The 20,731-nt window shown below is 38.1% G+C and overlaps 1 protein-coding gene across 6 annotated transcripts in view; it reads right to left on the reverse strand.

Annotated features, from left to right (window-relative positions):
• Positions 1–20,731, reverse strand: part of LMBRD2 (LMBR1 domain containing 2) — a 40,244-nt gene that overhangs the window by 7,388 nt on the left and 12,125 nt on the right. For all 6 annotated transcript variants that reach the window (XR_013958799.1, XR_013958800.1, XM_080638100.1 and 3 more), the window contains 12 exons: positions 19,731–19,941; positions 16,825–16,899; positions 16,386–16,499; positions 15,029–15,212; positions 10,523–10,704; positions 9,617–9,750; positions 9,296–9,401; positions 8,468–8,565; positions 6,640–6,743; positions 5,705–5,751; positions 3,768–3,870; positions 1,543–1,672 (listed from right to left, as the gene is read on the reverse strand). Coding sequence is in view for 4 of the 6 variants with exons in the window: in XM_080638100.1 (XP_080494226.1) it covers positions 1,543–1,672; positions 3,768–3,870; positions 5,705–5,751; positions 6,640–6,743; positions 8,468–8,565; positions 9,296–9,401; positions 9,617–9,750; positions 10,523–10,704; positions 15,029–15,212; positions 16,386–16,499; positions 16,825–16,899; positions 19,731–19,941 (1,488 nt within the window). In the remaining 2 variants the exon portion in view is untranslated. The remainder of the gene's footprint in view (positions 1–1,542; positions 1,673–3,767; positions 3,871–5,704; positions 5,752–6,639; positions 6,744–8,467; positions 8,566–9,295; positions 9,402–9,616; positions 9,751–10,522; positions 10,705–15,028; positions 15,213–16,385; positions 16,500–16,824; positions 16,900–19,730; positions 19,942–20,731) is intronic.

A 20,731-nucleotide genomic window follows, 5' to 3' on the forward strand; every position in this document is an offset into this window, starting at 1 on the left:
TTTCTAGGAGAAACAGAGTTTCAAAGATAATGAGAACAAATAGCTGCACTCTTAGTGGGAGAAAAGCCTCACAAACTGTTGGTCAAATCTATTTTAAAAGCATTTTAAAAGCACATACAAGTCTCAGTGAAAGCACAATGTACTTCCTCTCCGCAGTACTTCCCAAAACCTGAATAGACTTTGTGCCAGAACCTAGTGTTCCTAACGCTCTTACTGTCCTTACTACCACAGGAGTTATAGTTTGGAAAAAAAAAAAATCAATGTTACTATAATGAGCTATTTTTAAGTGAATTGAAATGTCATATACAATTATTCTTGATTTATTGCCTCTATGAAATAAATGCAGGTTACTAAAAAAGAACTCAACCAAGCTCTGTGGCTCCAGATTTTCTTAAGAAAAAAAAGTTCAGAATGTTCCACTCTGCAAAATCCATATAGGTGCCAGAAGACTTCAGATACTGTACCTGAAAAGTATCTGCTCCAAAAGAATTATATATGTATATTCCTATTTTTGTAGACTATTACCCCTTTCACACTGTACAGAAATCAACAACTGACAAAAATGCTAGGCTAGATCTTCTTTGAATTCTTGTGCTTAAAAAGAACCAGCTTTTGAAATGTGGTGACACTGGACTAGACAAGTTGGTGGTTGATGTAAACTAACACTGGTGACATGATCTGAAAAACTGGCATTGTCATTCAATAGCGTGATTTTGGCATTTATTTTTGGACATTATAAATATGAGTCAACTGAAACCATTCATGATTTTATTAATTGGACTGAGCATGCTAGTTTTAGCTAAAAAATAATGTAAACTATAACTTTTATATAGGAATTTAAAATTATTTATCATTAAATGATTCTACATCATAACTACCTAGATAAAAAAGCACCCATAAAATGTATTATTTGTTTCTTAAATATGAGCAAAGCTTAGCAGTCAGGAAAAATACTCTATGGCATGACTAAGGAAATTTGCTGTTGCAGCCACCACCACTGAATCACAGAATTGTCTATTACAGACAGAGCTACACTATTCAGCTGGGGACTTTCTGTTCAATAATTTCAGATTTAATTTACTCCAGTCATTCCAAGATCTGATCCCCAGGTGTGTTACTGAAACTACTGGTTTTGTAATATTCAGTTTTCTTTCTTGCAGCCCTTTATGATGGTTTTTATACATGGAAATCAAATGAACTCTCTAAAGTCTTCTAGGAAATTAGAGAAAACCTTATATTGTGCAGGTCATTCTTCAGGTTTCTGGTTTTATATGTAGTATATGAATATACGCAGTATTTTTCAGATTATGCCAACATATAAAATTATATTTAACTCAAATTCTACTGAAACACTTCTAAAAAAAATGAAAAACTTTCAGGTTTCAACTGGTTTTAAAACAATTACCATATCATGGGGGAGAAGGAAGAAAGGAAAAGAGCTAGCTAAAGTGGTAATTTTTGTTCACAAAACCTACTAGGAAATGATTTGATATAGGTGTCACAAGTCAGAATACATTGAAAATAAGACTGAAGATTCCTCACCTTCCAGATTCCGATTCAAGCGGGTCATCATTAATTGAGTCTGCATTAAAATCCAAAGGTTCTGCATCCTGAAGAAGTTCTATTCTATCTCTTTCAGTCCTACCATTTGATCGGGTATACTTTGATAGAGCTGAATAGGTAAAAGGAAGGAAAGACACTCATTTGCTCCATGAACACCTTGGAGAATGTGAAGTCATCAAACTTCAAATACCAGAATAATAAATTGCTACTAAGTCATCCAAAGATTAGCTATGATGATTTAGAGTAGATTAGATATTAAACTAACCGACTACATGCTCAAATTCATTGTATTCAAATTCATTTTTGTATGCCCATGGAAACTACAATTATCATTTTGCCCCTCAAGTAAGATGAGATCTACTTCACAAAGAATGGGCTGATGCCAACCTTATGAAGTTTAACCATGCCAAGTGCAAGGTCCTGCACCTGGGTTGGAGCAATCCCAGGCACAGCTACAGGCTGGGCAGAGAAGAGATGCAGAGCAGCCCTGCAGAGAAGGACTTAGGAGTGTTGGTCGATGAGAAACTTAACATGAGTCGGCTTCAGTGTGTGCTCACAGCCCAGAAAGCCAACCGTATCCTGGGCTGCATCAAAAGCAGCATGACCAGCAGGTCAAAGGAGGTGATCCTGCCCCTCTACTCTGCTCTCATGAGACCTCACTTGGAGTATTGCGTACGGTTCTGGTGTCCTCAACATAAAACGGACATGGAACTGTTGGAACAAGCCCAGAGGAGGGCCACGAGGATGATCAGGGGACTGGAGCACCTCCTGTATGAAGAGAGGCTGAGAAAGTTGGGGCTGTTCAGCCTGGAGAAGAGAAGGCTGAGTGGAGACTTCATAGCAGCCTTCCAGTATCTGAAGCAGCCTATAAGGATGCTGGGGAGGGACTCTGCATTAGGGACTGTAGTGACAGGACAAAGGGTAATGGGTTCAAACTTAAACAGGGGAAGTTTAGATTGGATATAAGGAAGAAGTTCTTTACTGTAAAGGTGGTGAGGCACTGGAATGGGTTGCCCAGGGAGGTTGTGAATGCTCCATTCCTGGCAGTGTTCAAGGCCAGGCTGGACAGAGCTTTGAGTGACATGATTTAGTGTAGGGTGTCCCTGCCCATGGCAGGGGGGTTGGAACTAGATGATCTTAAGGTCTTTTCCAACCTTAACTATTCTATGATTTTATAAGAATGAGAAAAAAAAAAAAAGTTACATGCAAACTTTACTTTTAAATCAAACAGCTGAACAATCAACCATTCATCTTCCCAACCTCCCATTTTAATTAAGATGGCTGTAGGGTTTTTGTTTGTTTGTTTGTTTTTGTTTGTTTTTAAAGAGGCAATCTTATGAACTAATGAAATACAGTGGTTTTGCAGTTCACTCTGCCACTTTCATTAGGCCCTTATCTACAGCTCGTTTCAGCACTGAAATGCTACATATTCCTTTAGTTACACTAAAGTATAGAATATACTAACAATTTGATATAATCTCACAGTTAGGCTACCTCGAAAATATGAGTTTCCAACTCTGTAAAGAGGAGAAATCTACCAGAGTTGTCTCAAAAGCATGTTCAGAGCTTGCCTTCTCCTCCACCTTTTCCCTTCTTCTTTTTAAATTTCATTTCTTATTTCTCATTAACTTACAAAAGCACATAAAATACATTAAAAAAAAATTAAGACTGTGAGAAATAAACTGTTTGGAAGTATTGAGCATCCACAAAAAAGTTTTGTGCTAACAGACATTATTAAATGAACATGTTTACACTCATGTGATATGTTATTGATTTTACATTCATTGGCCATCTATCAGATAATTTAATTATTCCCATCTGAAGAGTTAATTCGCAACTACAAGAGGTAAATTTAATATTTAAAATTGCAAACTTCCAGATATGGCCTAAATATAATCTCTTTGTTGACAACTGCTACTCTCATTGCAGCCATTATACGTCCCATAAGAAGACCAAGTTGTTGAAACTAGCCAGAATCTCCAAACTCAACTAGAGGGAGTACAGAAGATGGGACGAAACACAGTACTCTTTTCAGGTGGCTTTAATGGGCAAGATGGCACTGTGCCAAAGAAAGGAATATATTAGCACATCAACTAAGACAAAAAGGAATGTATCTGAAGCTACTCACACAGCCAGCGTGGTGCAGGCAAGACATTAGAATAATAAACCAAATCAAACTCCCCACAAACCCCCATAAAGCTTACGCCTATTGACATTGGCCTCTGAGAAACTGGATTCTTTTTGGTCTGTGTGGACAACTCTGTTTCTAGTGGAATCATCTCTATTTCCATATCGCTCTTTCCACTCCTGGAAAAAAAGATAAAATAAGGAAATGCAAGTGGTGAGGAAAAAGCAACACAACAAAAGCCTACGGAGGATCAAGAAATATTCCAGATCTGCAATGTAGTGCTAATTGGTCAATTACATCAGACTACGAAAGCAACACTTTAAAAGTGTTCCTGTTCAGTATCTTTATACAGGGATAATTTTGGTATGTATTTTAAACTTGCTATATCCCTTCACTAAACCAGTTACTGTAATAGTTCTTTAGAAAAAAGGCTTGCAGAAAACAAACTACATATTAAATCTGCATTTAAAAATTCACTACACTGCTCCAAATTATGGTGGGAAGGTTGCTTTTTTTAAGTTCTACTTCCATCTAGTGGTAGAATGGAAAAATAAACAGAAGCAGATAGCACAAAAATATTTGGACAAGCCGTGTTTACTACGCTTGTTGTTCTGTTGAGTTTCCATTCAATCATGTTTTAGTATGAAAACATTTTAGTATCAAGTGTAATGAAAGAGTACAGAGTTTTATTAGGAAACAACTTCATGTCTCAACAGAAACATTTCCTCCAAAGCAACTTTTCCAGGAAATTGCTCCAATAACTTTCAGACTTATATTTAGATCCCAGATTATGGGCTGGTAGGAACTCTATACTCGAAGTTACTTGTGCTAATTTATGCCATGTTAGTTCTAAGCTGCAGAAGGATCAAACATTTAATCACGATCCAGTAAAAGATAACAGTCTCAAAAGCCCGAAGAGTTTCAAGAATTAAAGCACTACAGTATTTAATGTAAACTCAAAAAAACAGGTAACATCTGAAACTGAGTTTGCTGTTGAACCAAAATTGTTTCTTAATGTCAGATCATTTCAGTGTATACTAAATGTAGCATGCATTTGCTACTATTTTATTTAACAGTAAGTTCAAGTTCAAAAATTATGAGACGGGAGGAGGATCAGAAGAAAGGTCTGTCTGTCCTGGTTGTACTGGCTGTCATCCAGAATTAAAATACTCCTGAACTTGAAAAGCCAAGAGGTTTTAGTCCCAGTATTATCCTACCTTTCTACAGATAACATTTTTTCCCTTCCTTCAGTCAGTTAATTTTTTTACATGCATCTTTTGATTTATCTCTTCATGACTTTCTATACTAAATTCCAAATGTTATAAATAAACGGAAAACTAAAGCCATAGTTAACTGTCACTCCTTAAAATGAAGCTGCCTGAATTATTTTTATCCAGATTGACTGCCTTCACAGATTTTTCAATTCAGTATGCACTGAAAGTCTGATTTGAATGAAACATTCTGTTTGTTATTCAGTGATAAAAGTATTAATTTTGTCTTAAATGTAATTCTCTCCTCTGAAAACAAGCAAGCAAACAAAAATCTGTGTCAATTACTTTCCAAAGGGCATACAAAGCAACAGGTACGTTTGGGAGGAGTATACAGTCCCTATTTCAGTGAACATGATGACACTGCAACTGCAGTTATTTCAAGCAGAGCAGTATCAACATAAGAGACTGATAATAAACCATTTCAGATTATTCTGCATCCTAGAAATCAGGATCGGTTTTTATGCTTATTATACCTATTGGCATATACTGCTCTCACAGCACAGTGAGTAACAAAAGTGTTCAAGTAGTGTGACCAGAGTCTCTCTCTTATCCTTTAAAATTAAAATGTAAATTATTCCCCCCCATTCCTAGCCAAGACTACTCTCCAAGATTAAACTGATTCCATCAGTTGTTGGGGACTTACTTTTTTGTGAAATAGAACATGCTGAATTAAATAGCAATGGCAAATCCTATCAGATATTGCAGTATATTAATATTATAATTAGCTAAAACAATCTCATACCCTTCTTCTGTTTTCACCTTCTTCCTGCCTTTGACGTTTTCTTTTCTCTATATAAGAAAAAAAAAGGAACAGCTGAGCTCCATGCAAGAAAAATCATTACCAATATTTTTTAATGAACAGTGAAAGCTCTAAGTTAACTTGCTAAGATTCTTACTTATATAGAAATAAGTAGCTCATACAATTAAATGAAAACAAAAGACAAAGCTGCTTGTCTATCATTATGGAGTTTCCCATTAGAATTAATTAATCGTGGTGGTATCTTGGGTCAACGCATGACATGTGGATACTAGCTAACAAAACAAAAAAGTAGTTGGAAAAAGTATGATGTTAAGAACAAACTTGAGCATTATCAAATCGAAATCTTGCTGAAGTTCTATGAGGCCCAAAGCAGGACCCAAATAGTTTGTGTCTGTATCTGCTATTAAGCTGTAAATGTAACATCCCAGCATCAAAGAATAGTAACCTCTTGTTTAAGGGAAGGAGAGACATGCATGTCTCAAAAAAACCCAAAAAACAAAACCAAAACCAAACCTAAATCCACAAAGAAACCTACTGTAAGAAAATCTAGGAGTTTTTTGTAAACTGTGAAAGAAGAATAAAAGTATTTCACAATATAAAATTGTATCCAAAGATTTTAATTTCTAAACATAGCTTTAAACAACTTTCACAAAACACTTTCAATAAGAATTACATTAAAAAATAAAAAGCTTTCCAAACCAGCAGATAATTATAGCTCTACAGAACAACATGTTTTCTGTGATAAAACAGTTAGGTGAAACAGCAAAAAATTGTAAAGGAGACGACAGAGTTTGGGCAGATCAATTAACATACTACACAAAGCAAGATTAAAATGAGTTTGTGCAACATTTCAGGTAAGTTTCATGCAACAACATAGTGTACTTTGTAGGAATACTAGGATAGAGGACATAACTTACCTCTTCTGATTAGTTCTTTCCCTTCATCAATCAAATCAGAGGTCATTTCGTTATCCCCCATGAACTGTTGAAATCCCAAAAGATTCAAACAACGAGTTCCTAAACTGGTAAAGCAGGAGAAGCAATTTTGTTTGTTAACTTACAATGAATAGAGATATTACAATGCAAAATGTAAAACAAATTGCTCAGAAATTTATGGCCAATTCAAATAATAAAGCAATATAGAAGAAAAGACATTATTATACTGAGAAATCAGAAAACTCACAACAGTGACATGTTACTATATCCAATTGAAAGTGATGGAATACTCCTATTCAAATTGAGGAATAACACTGTCTATAGTCTTGAGAGTAGTGATTTAAGGTAAGACAATTGCTTGAAATGTTCTCAGATATAACAAAATTTATACCCATGATATCTTACTGACTTCTTTGCCAGAAGACAATTACTACAAAAATTCTGCCTATTAATATTTCTGCGGTTTAGAAACAGTAGTAACAGGAAAGCCACCTTCATCTCAGGTTTCACTCGAGAGAAACATGGCATATTCTTACACTGCAGAGATGCTGGCTGAATACACATTAGGCAGCAGTCAGATAAAAAGCTTGTTCCATTTTTTTTAACCTAGTCCTTGAGTTAGACGGCATTAAACTACTTTCACGTTTTCAACTTCACACTTGAGAATACAACTCAAGTTGTTGGTTTTGTTGTTGTTTTTCTCCAAACTGGTGCATCAATATCGTGTTCAAAGTTGGTTTCATTGCATATTAATGCTGAAAAGCTTTTTTTCCTATACTATCTGAACTTCAAGGCTGCTGCACTAAACAGCTTTCTTTGATAGATTTTACTTAGTGTTTTGCATGCATCTGAATTATTAGAGGGCAGTAAAGTCCTCATAAAGCAAGCTCCTCTCCTCAGTTTCTTCTCTTCCTTTTCACTATGGCATTCAAGACCCAGGGTCACAGACAACAAGTTACACAAATTATTTTCTTGTTGGCTTCACTGTTTTTTGGGGGGCTTTTTTGCTTGTTGGGTTTTTTTTTTCCTCCACCACCATTTTTGTACCCTAACCTAAAAGTAAGCATCGAAAAATAAGGACAGGATCCTTGTTGTCTTATTATCTATGGATGCACATAGTTTTTTATGGACAGATCAAGACATTTTACTACAGTTTACATGAGTCATGAAAAATTAAGGAAGCAAACATAAACGTTAGCTGGGCAAACCTAAAGTATCTCAACCATTACAGAGCTCAAAAGCAAACATTTTGAAATGTAAGGATAAAGCAAACATATAATGGTATTTTCTGTAACTACTCTTACAGCTGTCACGAAATTGTGTCTTAGGGAAACAAGATCAAATGACTTAAACCACTATATTTTCAAACTGAAGTCTGGTATGGATAAGAAAATCGTTGTACCAATTAGAAAGTTTATTAACTACAGTTTCAGCTAATGCTTCTTAGTATATTAGAAAACCTTGCTGAAAACAGTTTCTTCATGGTAATTTTAATCTCAAAAGCAGAATCTAAATGTCTGCAGGCTCCAAAGTTCGAACAGATCTGACCTCAAAATCTAGGAATGAAGTGTAACAGGGAAAAAGCCCCCACAACTCAGTTATGAGTTAATATAATAAATATTCTTTAAATGTGTACATTTCACGTAAATAAATAGCTAGGTATTGGTTTAGGTTTTGTAATTTTGTTATTATTTCATAACTGCTGGAAAAGGAGAAGAGAATATCTTACTGATCATTGAAACTAACATTATTAATGTAAAGAAACACAGAGGATGTCTTGCCTGAAGTATCACTTACCTATATCACTTACCTGAAGTATGTGGCAATACAGAGAATGACAACAAGCATTGGGTAATATATATAAAATCCATCTGCAATGAAGGACAGCACTCTCATGGATCCCATTATCTGCAAAAAAAATTCCAAGAACAAGCTATAATCAAGTATTTTCTACATATATCCATAAAGATTGTCCCATCTCACTGTTTTCAGTCCACAAGACACAAGCACACAATCCTTTACACTTACTGAAAATCAGTCAATATCATCATCACAGATCTGCTTCAGACACTTGACCCAGAATATGCAGATATAAAGGCTGCCTCTAGCAGTGCATCCACTTTGAGGTTTCCAAGATGCTTGATCTTGTTGTCTCACCTAATCCAGAATCAGTTCGAATCTGGTGGATCTTTTTTCATCTGCTGTGAAAGGAATCTCTGGGCAACACTAAGAATCCACTCGCTAACAATAAAGACTTGAGATGTAACCTGTTGTCCTGCAGAAACTGTGGTTCAGTTATCCCAAACTCACTGTTTTTTAGTGGCAAGTTAGGTTCGCTCCTACTCTACAAAAATACCCCATACGCTAAAACCAGAGGAAGCTAAAGCTCTGAAGAAGTGAAGAACAGTCTGAACTCTTCACAATAACACTTCCCTTTCTTAGGATAAAGAGACCTAAACAGAAAAATTGAACTATTGATGACTCCTAGCAATCACTGAACTATAAGTAAGTATATCTACCTGTGTAATAGTAATGAAAATATTTTAATATCTGAATCTTAATATAAGAAATATTTTAAAATATTATGCCTATTTTCCAAATCCTACAGATGGCTCAAACCCACATTTTCTGTACTTACAGATGTATAAGCAGTTGGCTGAGTGTTTTTGTGAGAGATTGTTGCATCCATGTGGGTCAAGCCCAAAAAGTTCAAGCATAATGGTGGAGTAAGACGGCAAAATAACCTGCACAAATACCAAGAAGCAACAGCATTTAAAACAATTTATTGGACTAATGATATTCACAAATCATAACTGGATATTTCACAGAATAATGATGTATAGATCATTAGGATTTATACCTATAACATTATAAATGAAAGAATATAAATTAAACTTTCATGGATACCTTCAAATGAGTATCTGACAGAAAATCTGGAAAATATATGCCACATACTCACATGCCACTGAAAAGGAGACTGTACGCATCTGTCTGATGATGTGAAGCTAAGTAATAATAGTTAAATACACGGATCCTGAAGACAGTAGAGTAAACACAGATACTTAAGAAAAAGATGGTAAGAAAACAGGCCATCTGGGAAAAAAAATAAAAAAGTCACTTGACTGTAGAACTCTACTAAAGGTTTTAATGCATTCAGCACATAGTCTGTGCAGGCAATGAGCTGATTGCAGTCTAATTTTTTATTTTGAGATGGGATAATAACACCAGCTCTCACCTGCTCTAAGAAACTTCAGGAGTTTTTTTCACCAATTTAAATTAAGAATTATACTTGTAACATCCTGCATTTCATATAATGACAACTGACCCTAGGAACATTAATTCTACTTCTTGTTATGTAAACGAAATTGCTGTAATTACCTTGACAATTACTATGACTAATTTGGCATTTCTTCCCACAAAAAGGGATAAAAATGAGTGTTTTTAATTCAACCTATTTTGTTAGTATACTGGAATTTTTCAGCTCAGTTCCTTTACTGATAAATTTGTACATGTGTATGCTAGCTACACCTGAGGCTGTATTTCTGGTCAGCAGCAAATTCCTGTTTAGGAAAGACAGGTCACACATGGCTGATTAAACACAAAGCTTCAAGTTAAATTTTCACAGATTACTTCCACACATGACATTCAGGCCAACTAGGTCACACCCTCATTCTGCATTGGAGAATTTTAAGAAAGTGGCAAAAGGCTGACTCACTCCACAGAAACAATGTTTGGTGTTACATGTTTTAGAGACCGTCTGAGAGTTGACGGATTATTTAGAGGCTTATTTTTAAATAAATCTGGTCCAATGTTGTGGTAACAAATTGCCTGAAAGATTTTTATTGAGTGATTATTTCAAACTTACCTCTATGTATATATAATTATATGTCTTTTCTGCCAGCTGTATGAAAACTGCAAACAGTGATAAAACCGGTTTTGTGCTGAAAAAGGTGCACTCTGACCACACAACAATGACAGAGAATGTGGCCAGAACAACAGCAAGCACCCTGTAAAACCACGGTCGTAGAAGGCATTCCCAGTACCACTCTGGAAAAAAACAACACACATACAAACCGGAAAGGGTTAATAAAAATTACACAACCAGAAACTGAACTCCTTCATAAAAAATGTTACGAACTTCTTGGACACATGCCTTTAAAATGAAGACCACAATCTACGGGTCACATACTTAATTTTAGGGGTCTTCCAAAGCCTAGAGATCGGCTCAGCCCTAAATAATCATACACAAAACAGGAGAAAATAGCGTGGAATCTGGGAGGCAAATTTTGCAAATGGACTGGGGAGAGTGGGGTGTGCAGAACAGAACTCTTCACGTTTGGCACAGATACTACAAGTGATCACTTCTTGTTTGCTCATCTGTTACTCTTTTGGAAACAAAGCTTAGGCTTTAAAACGATACTGTCCTACCTGGCAAATAACCCATTGCTACTGTACAACAAATTAGAAGTTAAAACATGACTGGAAAAAGGCACTTTCTGAAAAGATGAACAAGCAGCTACATCTCCTTATGTTCGCTACATGACAGACAGAGAATCTTTTTCTCTTTGCTTTACTGGAAGACTGGTGCGATCTCAGTAATATTCCACAAATGCAGAAGGTATCTGTGATCCAGTAATTTCAGTTGCTAACTTAATAATTTGTTTTCTTTCTTCTAAGGCTTCAAAGTTTGCTATTACAACATGCAACTGCTTTTAAGTTTATATGTTTACATATATATATGTATGCATATATATATAAATAATAATATTTATGTTGCAGAGAGGCTGCCTGGTCTAGTAAGTCCCACTGAGTATTACCCACTTCTAGTAGTCCATGTGGCTGCTAGAGATACAGATAGCAGTAGTCTGGAGAACATCAAGGACTACAGAGCCCTGGGAGAGGTGGTTAGGGGCTCTGGAGCTCAGATAGTCTTTTCATCAATTCTCCAGGATAAAGGGGAGGTCCTTAAAAAGGCTAGGCGGATTTAGCAGGTTAATAAACAGTTGGAACAGTGGTGCCATAGTCAGGGGTTTGGGTATGTAGAATATGGGACTCAATTTGAGAAGCCAAGTCTACTGGAGGCTGGTGGAGCTGGTCTGATGAAGGGGAAGAGCTGTTTTCGTAGGAGGCTTGCCAGGCTGGTCAAGAAAGCTTTAAACTAGATATGTTGAGGGAGGGGGGCATCATTCCATCCCAACAAACCCAGTCAGTTGCCACCACGTATAATAAATGCCCAGAGCAATGCAGAGATACTTCAACCGCTCCAGCCAATGATCTGGCTTCATTCAGAGCTCAGCTCAGATGCCTCTATACAAACACCTGTAGTATGGTGAACAAACAAGAGGAATTAGAGATGTGTGCACATCAATGAAGATATGGTATCACTGGTATTACAGAAACATGGTGGGATGGCTCCTACGACTGCAATGTTGAAAAGAAGGTTACAGGATCTTTAGAAAAGACAGGCCCAGCAGACAGGAAGGGGGAGTTGCTGTTTATGTTAGGGATAGACTGGAGAGTATGAAACTCTGTCTGGAGACAGGTGATCAGTTAACAGAGAGTTTGTGTGTAAGCGTCAGAGGAAGAACAGCTATGGGGGACATTGGTGTGGGTATCCATTACAGACCGCCTGATCAAGAGGAATCTGTGGATAAAGTGCTCTATAGACGGAAAGGAACAGCCTCACGCTCACAGGCCCTTGTCCTCATGGGGGACTTCAACCACCCTGACATCTGCTGGACGGACGGTACGGCACGACACAAAAATCCAGGAGGTTCCTTGATTGTGTGGAAGACAACTTCCTTCTGCAAGTAATAGAAGAGCCAACAAAGAGAGGTGCCATACTTGACCTCGTGCCCACCAACACGGAAGGGCTGGTGGGAAATGTGACGCTCCAGGGCAGCCTTGGATGCAGCCATCACGAGATGGTCAAGTTCGAGATCCTCAGGACAGTGAGAAGAGTGCAGCAAGCTCACTGGCCTGGACTCAAGAGAGCAGATTTTGGCCTCTTCAGGAACCTGCTTAGGAAGGTTCCATGGGATAAAGCCCTAGAGAGCAGGGGGGCACAAGACTGTTGTCTGATATTCAAGGATCACCTGCTACAAGCTCAGGAGTGTTGCGTCCCAACTAGAAGGAAGTGCAGCAGGAGGGCCAGGAGATGGATGGATAAGGAGCTGCTGAGGAAACTTCAAGGGAAAAAAGAGGCTTATAAAAGGTGGAAGCAAGGACAGGTGGCCTGGGAAGAATACAGGAATGTTGTTCGGGAAGCTAGGGACCAGGTTAGAAAGCTAAGGCTCAGTTAGAATTAAACGCAGTTAGGGATGTGAAAGATAACAGGAAGGGGGCTGGAACTAGATGATCTCAAGGTCCTTTCCAACCCTAACTATTCTATGATTCTATAAGGGATTCTATAGGTACACTGTGAATAACAAACAGACTAGGGACAACGTGGACCCTCTCTGGAAGCTATCGGGAGAACTGGCTAACCTGGATTTGGAGAAGGCTGAGGTTCTTAATGACTTCCTTGCCTCGGTCTTCACTGGCAAATGCTCTGACCACACCACCCAAGTCTCGGAAGGCAGATGCAGGGACTGTGAGAATGAAGACCTTAGGCCCACTGTAGGAGAGGATCTGGTCCAAGACCGTCTTAAGAACCTGAACATGCACAAGTCCATGGGACCAGATGAAATCCATCCACAGGTCCTGAAGGAGCTGGCAAATGAAGTTGCTAAGCCACTGGCCATCATATTTAAAAAATCATGGCAGTCAGGTGAAGTTCCTGACAACTGAAAAAAAGGGGAATGTAGCCCCCATTTTCAAGAAGGGGAAAATGGGTGACCCAGGGAACTACAGACCAGTCAGTCTCACCTCTGTGCCTGGCAAACTCTTGGAGCAGATTCTCCTGAAAGGCATGCTAAGGCATATGAAAAACAACAAGGTGCTTGGTGACAGTCAGCATGGCCTCGCTAAGGGGAAATCCTGCCTGACCAATTTGGTGGCCTTCTGTGATGGGGCTATGGAACTGACGGACAGGGGTAGAGCAGTTGTTGTCATCTACCTGGACCTGTACAAAGAGTTTTACACTGTCCCGCATGATATCCTTAACTCTAAATTGGAGAGACATCAATTTGATAGATGGGCCACTCGGTGGATAATGAACTGGCTGGATGGCAGTACGCAAACAGTTGTGGTGAATGGCTCCATGTCCAGCTGGAGACCAGTAACGAGTGGTGTCCCTCAGGGATCGGTGTTGGGACCGCTCTTGTTCAACATCTTTGTCGGTGACATGGACAGTGGGATTGAGTGTGTCCTCAGCAAGTTTGCTGATGACACCAAGCTGTGTGGTGCGGTTTTTATGCTGGAGGGAAGGGATGCCATCCAGAGGGACCTTGACGTGCTTCTGAGGTGGGCTGATGCCAGCCTTATGAAGTTTAACCATGTCAAATGCAAGGTCCTACACCTGGGTCAGAGCAATCCCAAGCACAGCTATGGGCTGGGAGAAGAAGAGATTCAGAGCAGCCCTGTGGAGAAGGACTTGGGGGTGTTGGTCGATGAGAAAATGAACATGAGCTGGCTTTAGTGTGCGCTCAGAGCCCAGAAAGCCAACCGTATCCTGGGCTGCATCAAAAGCAGCATGACCAGCAGCTAGAAGGAGGTGATTCTGCCCCTCTACTCTGCTCTCATGAGACCTCACTTGGAGTATTGCATACGGTTCTGGTGTCCTCAACATAAAATGGACATGGAACTGTTGGAATAAGTCCAGAGGAGGGCCACGAGGATGATCAGGGGACTGGAGCACCTCCTGTATGAAGAGAGGCTGAGAAAGTTGGGGCTGTTCAGCCTAGAGAAGAGAAGGCTGCGTGGAGACTTTGTAGCAGCCTTCCAGTATCTGAAGCAACCTATAAGGATGCTGGGGAGGGACTGTTCATTAGGGACTGTAGTGATAGGTCAAGGGGTAACGGGTTAAAACTTAAACAGGGGAAGTTTAGATTGGATATAAGCAGGAAGTTCTTTACTGTGAGGGTGGTGAGGCACTGGAATGGGTTGCCCAAGGAAATTGTGAATGCTCCATCCCTGGCGGTGTTCAAGGCCAGGTTGGACAGAGCCTTGGGTGGCATGGTTTAGTGTGAGGTGTCCCTGCCTATGGCAGGGGCATTGGAACTTGATGATCTTAAGGTCCTTTCCAACCCTAACTATTCTATGATTCTATGATCAGTAACTGATGTCTATTCCATTAGAGAAACACATTAAGATGCACATTTGTCTCCCTCTACTGTAATTGAACCTTTTAAATAAAAAAGAAATAGATTCTTCTTATGGAACAGTACCAGTTACTCCTTTGTGTATTCAAAATCTGCATTACAGCACTTACCAACAGTTGGTGTGTAGAAATACTGAAGGATTTTATTCTCTGGTTCCTGGGAATGAAAGGTATGAACAAACTGCCGAGTTGCACTGGTTTCATTTTTTGCCACGTCTTCTAGGTAAAACGCTTGTTCTAAAAGAATTTGCCATTGGACCTGTGTACGACGATGTCTCTGTACTGAATAGATTACCTACAATAAATTCCAATAAATTATGGTTACAACATACTTGTTTCAAGAAATGCGAGAAAAGCCTTGCAAAATCCCTTACAGATGTCTGTTTTGCAGGATTGCAAAGATTACTTCTGTATATTAACAAAAGAAGTAATTAATTCTCTAAATACATAAATCATAAGAGGACTACCTACATGATTCCTGTGTTTTGAAGTTCTTTTGTAGGCTTAAACTAACAATACTGTGTGTGCATTTAACATAGCAGAACAGACCAAACTGTTCTAACTTACTAACATGGAGACAGAAAGGAATGACAGAAAGGAATGTTCGGCTGATGCGTGAAGGAACATCACAGGACTGATAACAACTAAGGAGACAGTAAATAAGACCAAGGATGCTAGCCTTCAAGATAGCAGAGTGGCGTCCAAAGTGGAGCAAGACTGAAACAAAACAGAAGCAAGGTCATACCAAGTGCTCTACTCAGCAGTAGGACCTTGTGAGTGTGCACAAGCACTGAGGTCATTCAATAAACACAGTGAGGAAGACTATCAGTGAACACCAGAGACCCCCACCAAACAACAAAGACCATGCTTAATTAGGATGCAAATACTATAATTATTTCCTGGAAACTCTGTAAATATGCATGAATATGCTAAATATATAGCTGCTACTGGCAAGTAACGGGTGCACTCACCTTTGCAAAATGATTTGCATGGGAGCCCAGCACTGCAATAAAGAATGCCTGCTTTCTTAAACTGCAAATTGAGTCTTAGAGAGTTCCTCTAACTGACTTTTATGGTAACAATTCCATCACAATCCACCTGTAGCAATGACAGTCTAGTTTTTCCAACATACCATTTTATTTTCTGCATCTTAGTGAATATCAATCTTTTACTACAATTTCCTTTTTAGAATGCACTGTCAATCAATCATTACAAGGCTTACCCACAGTTAAAACAATGTCAAGATATAACGGAGTGAGAACATTTTTCATACATGCAGAAATTTGATCTGGACATCACTAGGGATATTAAAACTTCTGTGCTTTCTTTCACTGAGAAAAGTTTTTGTTAAGCTCAAAATCTCCTGTACTCAGCAATTCAGGTAAAGTGCATTGAAAATTTTTGTTTGACTAGTATTTATTCTCATTATGATAGCATAAGTGAGGCATTCTCTCATTTATTAATATACCTGCTTGTGAAGTTTGACCAAACTTTTTTCAGTTGGATAACTGTTCTGTCTTTCATCAAAATCTTCATAGTCATCCATATTCCTACCCATTCTTTCCTGGTACTCAGTAGGACACTGGAAAGACAAGTGAAAATTAACTGGAAGATAAAGGAATAGCAAGTGCTCTTTGTTAATTATGAATAAATGTTTGGTGCATTTCATGCAACCGAAAGGCTCACTTTAAGTGTAGATTTTTCTGTTTCAATACTGCATATGTCAAAATACATCAAAATAAAGCATTTTACAAAGAATTTAAATTCAAATTCCAGTCAGAAACTCACAAGATGCCAATTACAGATTTTATGTTAGGGGAAAAGAAAATACTGAACAACTGTTCACCAGGTGCAGGAACATCCCCTCCCAATTGAACAATTATGACTGAAGATGAGAAATTTGTTACCTTTTTCAGTATTGTATCAACACATTTTCTCAAAGGGTGGTTATACTTGATACTCTCACTTACTTTACGAACTTCCTGTTGAAGAAAAAAAATACGGATTTGTTTCATTTTGCTAAATAGATTAAAACATTTTACAGGATTAGATAAGAGTTCCAGTGCTTCCAATGGAAAAGATAACCATCAGAGCTTAAAAATAATAGAGCTTCCTAAAAGCCACAGCTTTACTAGACATCTAATAAAGATAACTGAAGTATTTATAAAGAATATATATATATAAACCTATGCCAGTGTGCAAACGATACTCTGGGAATGTATGGAGGACTAGTTTCTACGCATGAATGCTAAAAATGGAAAATACTTTCTTGTTTTAGTTGTAGTTAAAGAGGAGGAGTTTGTCTTGCCTAGTGTAGTTTCACTTTTACTACATTAAGGAGCTTGATGAATATCAGTTTACACTTCTTCATTTTATATCTTCCTTATATTATCTCCACATAGCTTACTTCTACGACCATTTGGCATTTATTAGTAATAAAAAGATGCTACCTAACAGCTAGAAAAGTTGTGTCAGAACTGGCTCTGGTAGTTTATCAGGCTTAGTGAGAAACAGATTTTATTCTTCATCCTATTGGCAATCTAGAGATATTGTTTTGATGGTTTCTTGTTGTTACAAACGAGCCTTTAAAAACCAAACCAAACCAACAACAACAAAATTCTAGAGTCTAGAGGACAGAAATAATCTGAAAGGCTTAGAGGTATTGTCAAATAGGATGATTAGGCAGACAAAAGAACTGTATTTGTTTAGTGTGCCAAAGGAGGCTAAATGGATATAGATAGTCCTTCCACATATAAAAAGCTGTTCTAACAGATGCCTCTCAGTAAATCTGGATTCCCTCTGCATCTCACAAGAGATCTCATCAGTCTATGGCAAAAGATTTTTCATTATGTAGTGGGATTATAAAAAACAAGCAAAATCCCTCAAGAATGTCTGTAAGAGTTAATCCTAACATATTCAGCCCTATCAAGTAGAGCACTGGACTGGAAAAAGCATAAAAAAAAATAAATTTGAAATATCATCCAGTACTACAGTTTCTTGCATTTTCATAATCCCTGATAAAGCAAAAAAACAAAAGCCTGAATTAAACTGGGTGAGAGCTAAAATCTTGTGATTTATTTGATGTAGCAGCAGTTCATACTATTAACAATCAAGTTCTCAGAGTCATCACCAACATTCTTAAAAATTTTTACATATTTTCACATAGTTCAGTGTTCCTGTGAAGGTTGAAAATGAAATATTGGCCAGAATTTCTAAGGTACAGTGCAATCTATAGTGCAATTGTTTCTAGACGGAAAGAAAAAGAAGTTGGGGAAAAAAAAGTGCCAAACATTGAAACAAGGTTTTATCATATATTAACAATACAATGTATTTTATGTTGTATATGACATAACCTCAGCATTTGTCAGTTACCATACCTGACTTAAAGGACAATCTAGCACAAGACAGCAGTTTAGTAAACGACCCTCTTTTCAGGGAAGTTTGCTTTCTCTCTGAGCCCAAATCAGGGACATCACCACAAGACTGACAGGTACAACCTTCAGACTGCAATCCATTCCTGCTCTTTCATATGGGCACTAAGGATGTCACAACAAAAAGTCTGAGGTTGATTAAAAAAGATTTCACAGCCCTGGCAAGAATGCTAAAAAACTGAGGAGCACAGGTAGTCTTTCCCGCAATTCTCCCACTAATGCGGGGGGGCTTGGGAAAAAAGAGGTGAGCCAATAATGTCAATACCTGGCTCCAGAACTGGTGCCTCCATCAAAATGCTGGGGTTTTAAGCCACAGAAGAGCCCTCAAGGCACAGAGTATGTTGTGTTTAATGGAAAAGAACAGATCAGAACATTTTCAGTTGGAAGGGTCCTACAATCATGTAGTCTAACTGCTTGACCACTTCAGGGCTGCCCAAGAGCTAAGCCTGTTACTAAGAGCACTCTCCAAATGCTTTTTAAACACTGACAGGCTTGGAACATAAACCACCTCTCTAGGAAGCCTGTTCTAGGGTCTGACCACCCTCTCAGTAAAGAAATGCTTCCTACTGTCCAGTTTGAACCTCCCCAGACACAGCTTTGAACCATTCCAATGTGTCCTGTTAGTGAATACCCAGAAGCAGAGATCAGTACCTCCCTCTGCAGGTTTTGGATGATAATCTTAATAATTTGCTTTAACTTTTGTTCAGCCCAGAAGCAGTTAGGCAGTTGGACTAGATGATCACTGTAGGTCTCTTCCAAATGAAATATTCTATTCTGTTCCATTCTATTCAAAGTGCTATCCTTGTAAACCAAGTTTTTCTTGTTCATTTTCTAGTAAGCTTTGGAGTTATGTGCCACCCAGATGTTTATAGAGATTTCTTCTATTACTAAAGAACGAAGATTCTGCTATTATTTTATGTTGATATATCACAGTTACCACCCTACCCTAAAACTCTTCAGTAGTATTATTTCCAAGCCATGGTACCACAGCAGTAGAACAGAGAACAGCTACTCATATGGGTTGTATTTCCATTCTATTCTTGAATTGCATTATATCCTATAGCTCACTCACAAATAATAATAAACATAGTCTCAAAAGAAACTGATCGAAAAAAACCAACATTCTATATATTCTTTTCTCAAACACACATAGCATGGTCATGCAAACTGAATTTGGAAACTCTTCTCAAGATTCCAGAAATATACAAAGAGGAGAACATAAAAGCAGATATACACAATTTGCATGAACATTAGTGAAACATATGTATACCACATTTTCAAGTCCACACTGGAACATTGTGCTGCAAGTGCCCAATACCAGGAAATTCAGAGATGATTAACAGCAGCCTTCACTTATTTTATAGTGAAAACTAGTTACTTACCTCCATAATATCCTCTAAATTCTCCTCTGCATCTGCTTTTTCAGTCATCAGTTTAGCAGCTTTGAAATAGGTCTTCATGAGCAGATAACCTCTCTTGGCCCCATTCCAGTGAGAACGGGGAATTTCCACCAAACCGTAACCCAAAAGCAACACAAGAAGAAACAGACCCCATGTGTTTGCAGCAGCTATCCCAATAGTCTGAAGTTGGTTCCTAAGGAAAAAAAAAATAGCAAAAACAAAACAAAAAAAACCCCAACAAAACTCAAACAACACCCCAAAAAATCAAAAACCAAACACCCAAACAGACAACACCCTCCTACCCCATCCTCAAGAAAGCAACCCTGAAGTATCCATGCACCAACAGGGCTTTCAAGTTTAAGGAACAGGCTTAGTATCATCAGTAATTCTTGCCTAGGGCAAGTCTGCTACTTGATCGTATTTAAAGCTGCCACAATTTTTCTGTATCTCCCATGTTTCTGCCTCCTTTGGAGGGAAAAAAAAAAAAATGTTTGTTCTCAAGGAGTACGTTCCTTTAGGAAGCAACATGAAATTAGCAAACTTACTGAAAGCAAGGTTGAAACACTATAATGGCAGTCACTATAGGCAACAGTCTCAGAGCCTAAGATTTGTATTCAGAAGAGGAAGTTAAAAGCAATGAGGCATTTCATAATGGTGTCTAGTACGGAAGACCATTAGCACTGTTATAAATACCAAGTATTTTATCTCCTTTAAATACAATCCACAGTAGACAGAAGCGCTACACAGGAAGTACTGACACAGGATTTTTGAAAGATGTTATTCTGAAACCACTGATGAAGTTCCTGCACTAACTTTGCAAATGCATTTGTAGGGAGAAAAAAAATCCCATTGCTAATGCAAGGGGCTCCTTTGCCACACATGCCAAAATCAGAAAACCAAAACATAGGTTTCTATAAATAGGCAAAAAATCCCTTTTCACAAAAAAAGCCAATCAAAATTCCCAACTGCTTAGCAAAAATCAG

This window comes from Psittacula echo, assembly GCF_963264785.1.
Source record: "Psittacula echo genome assembly, chromosome: Z".
Lineage (NCBI taxonomy): Eukaryota > Metazoa > Chordata > Aves > Psittaciformes > Psittacidae > Psittacula > Psittacula echo.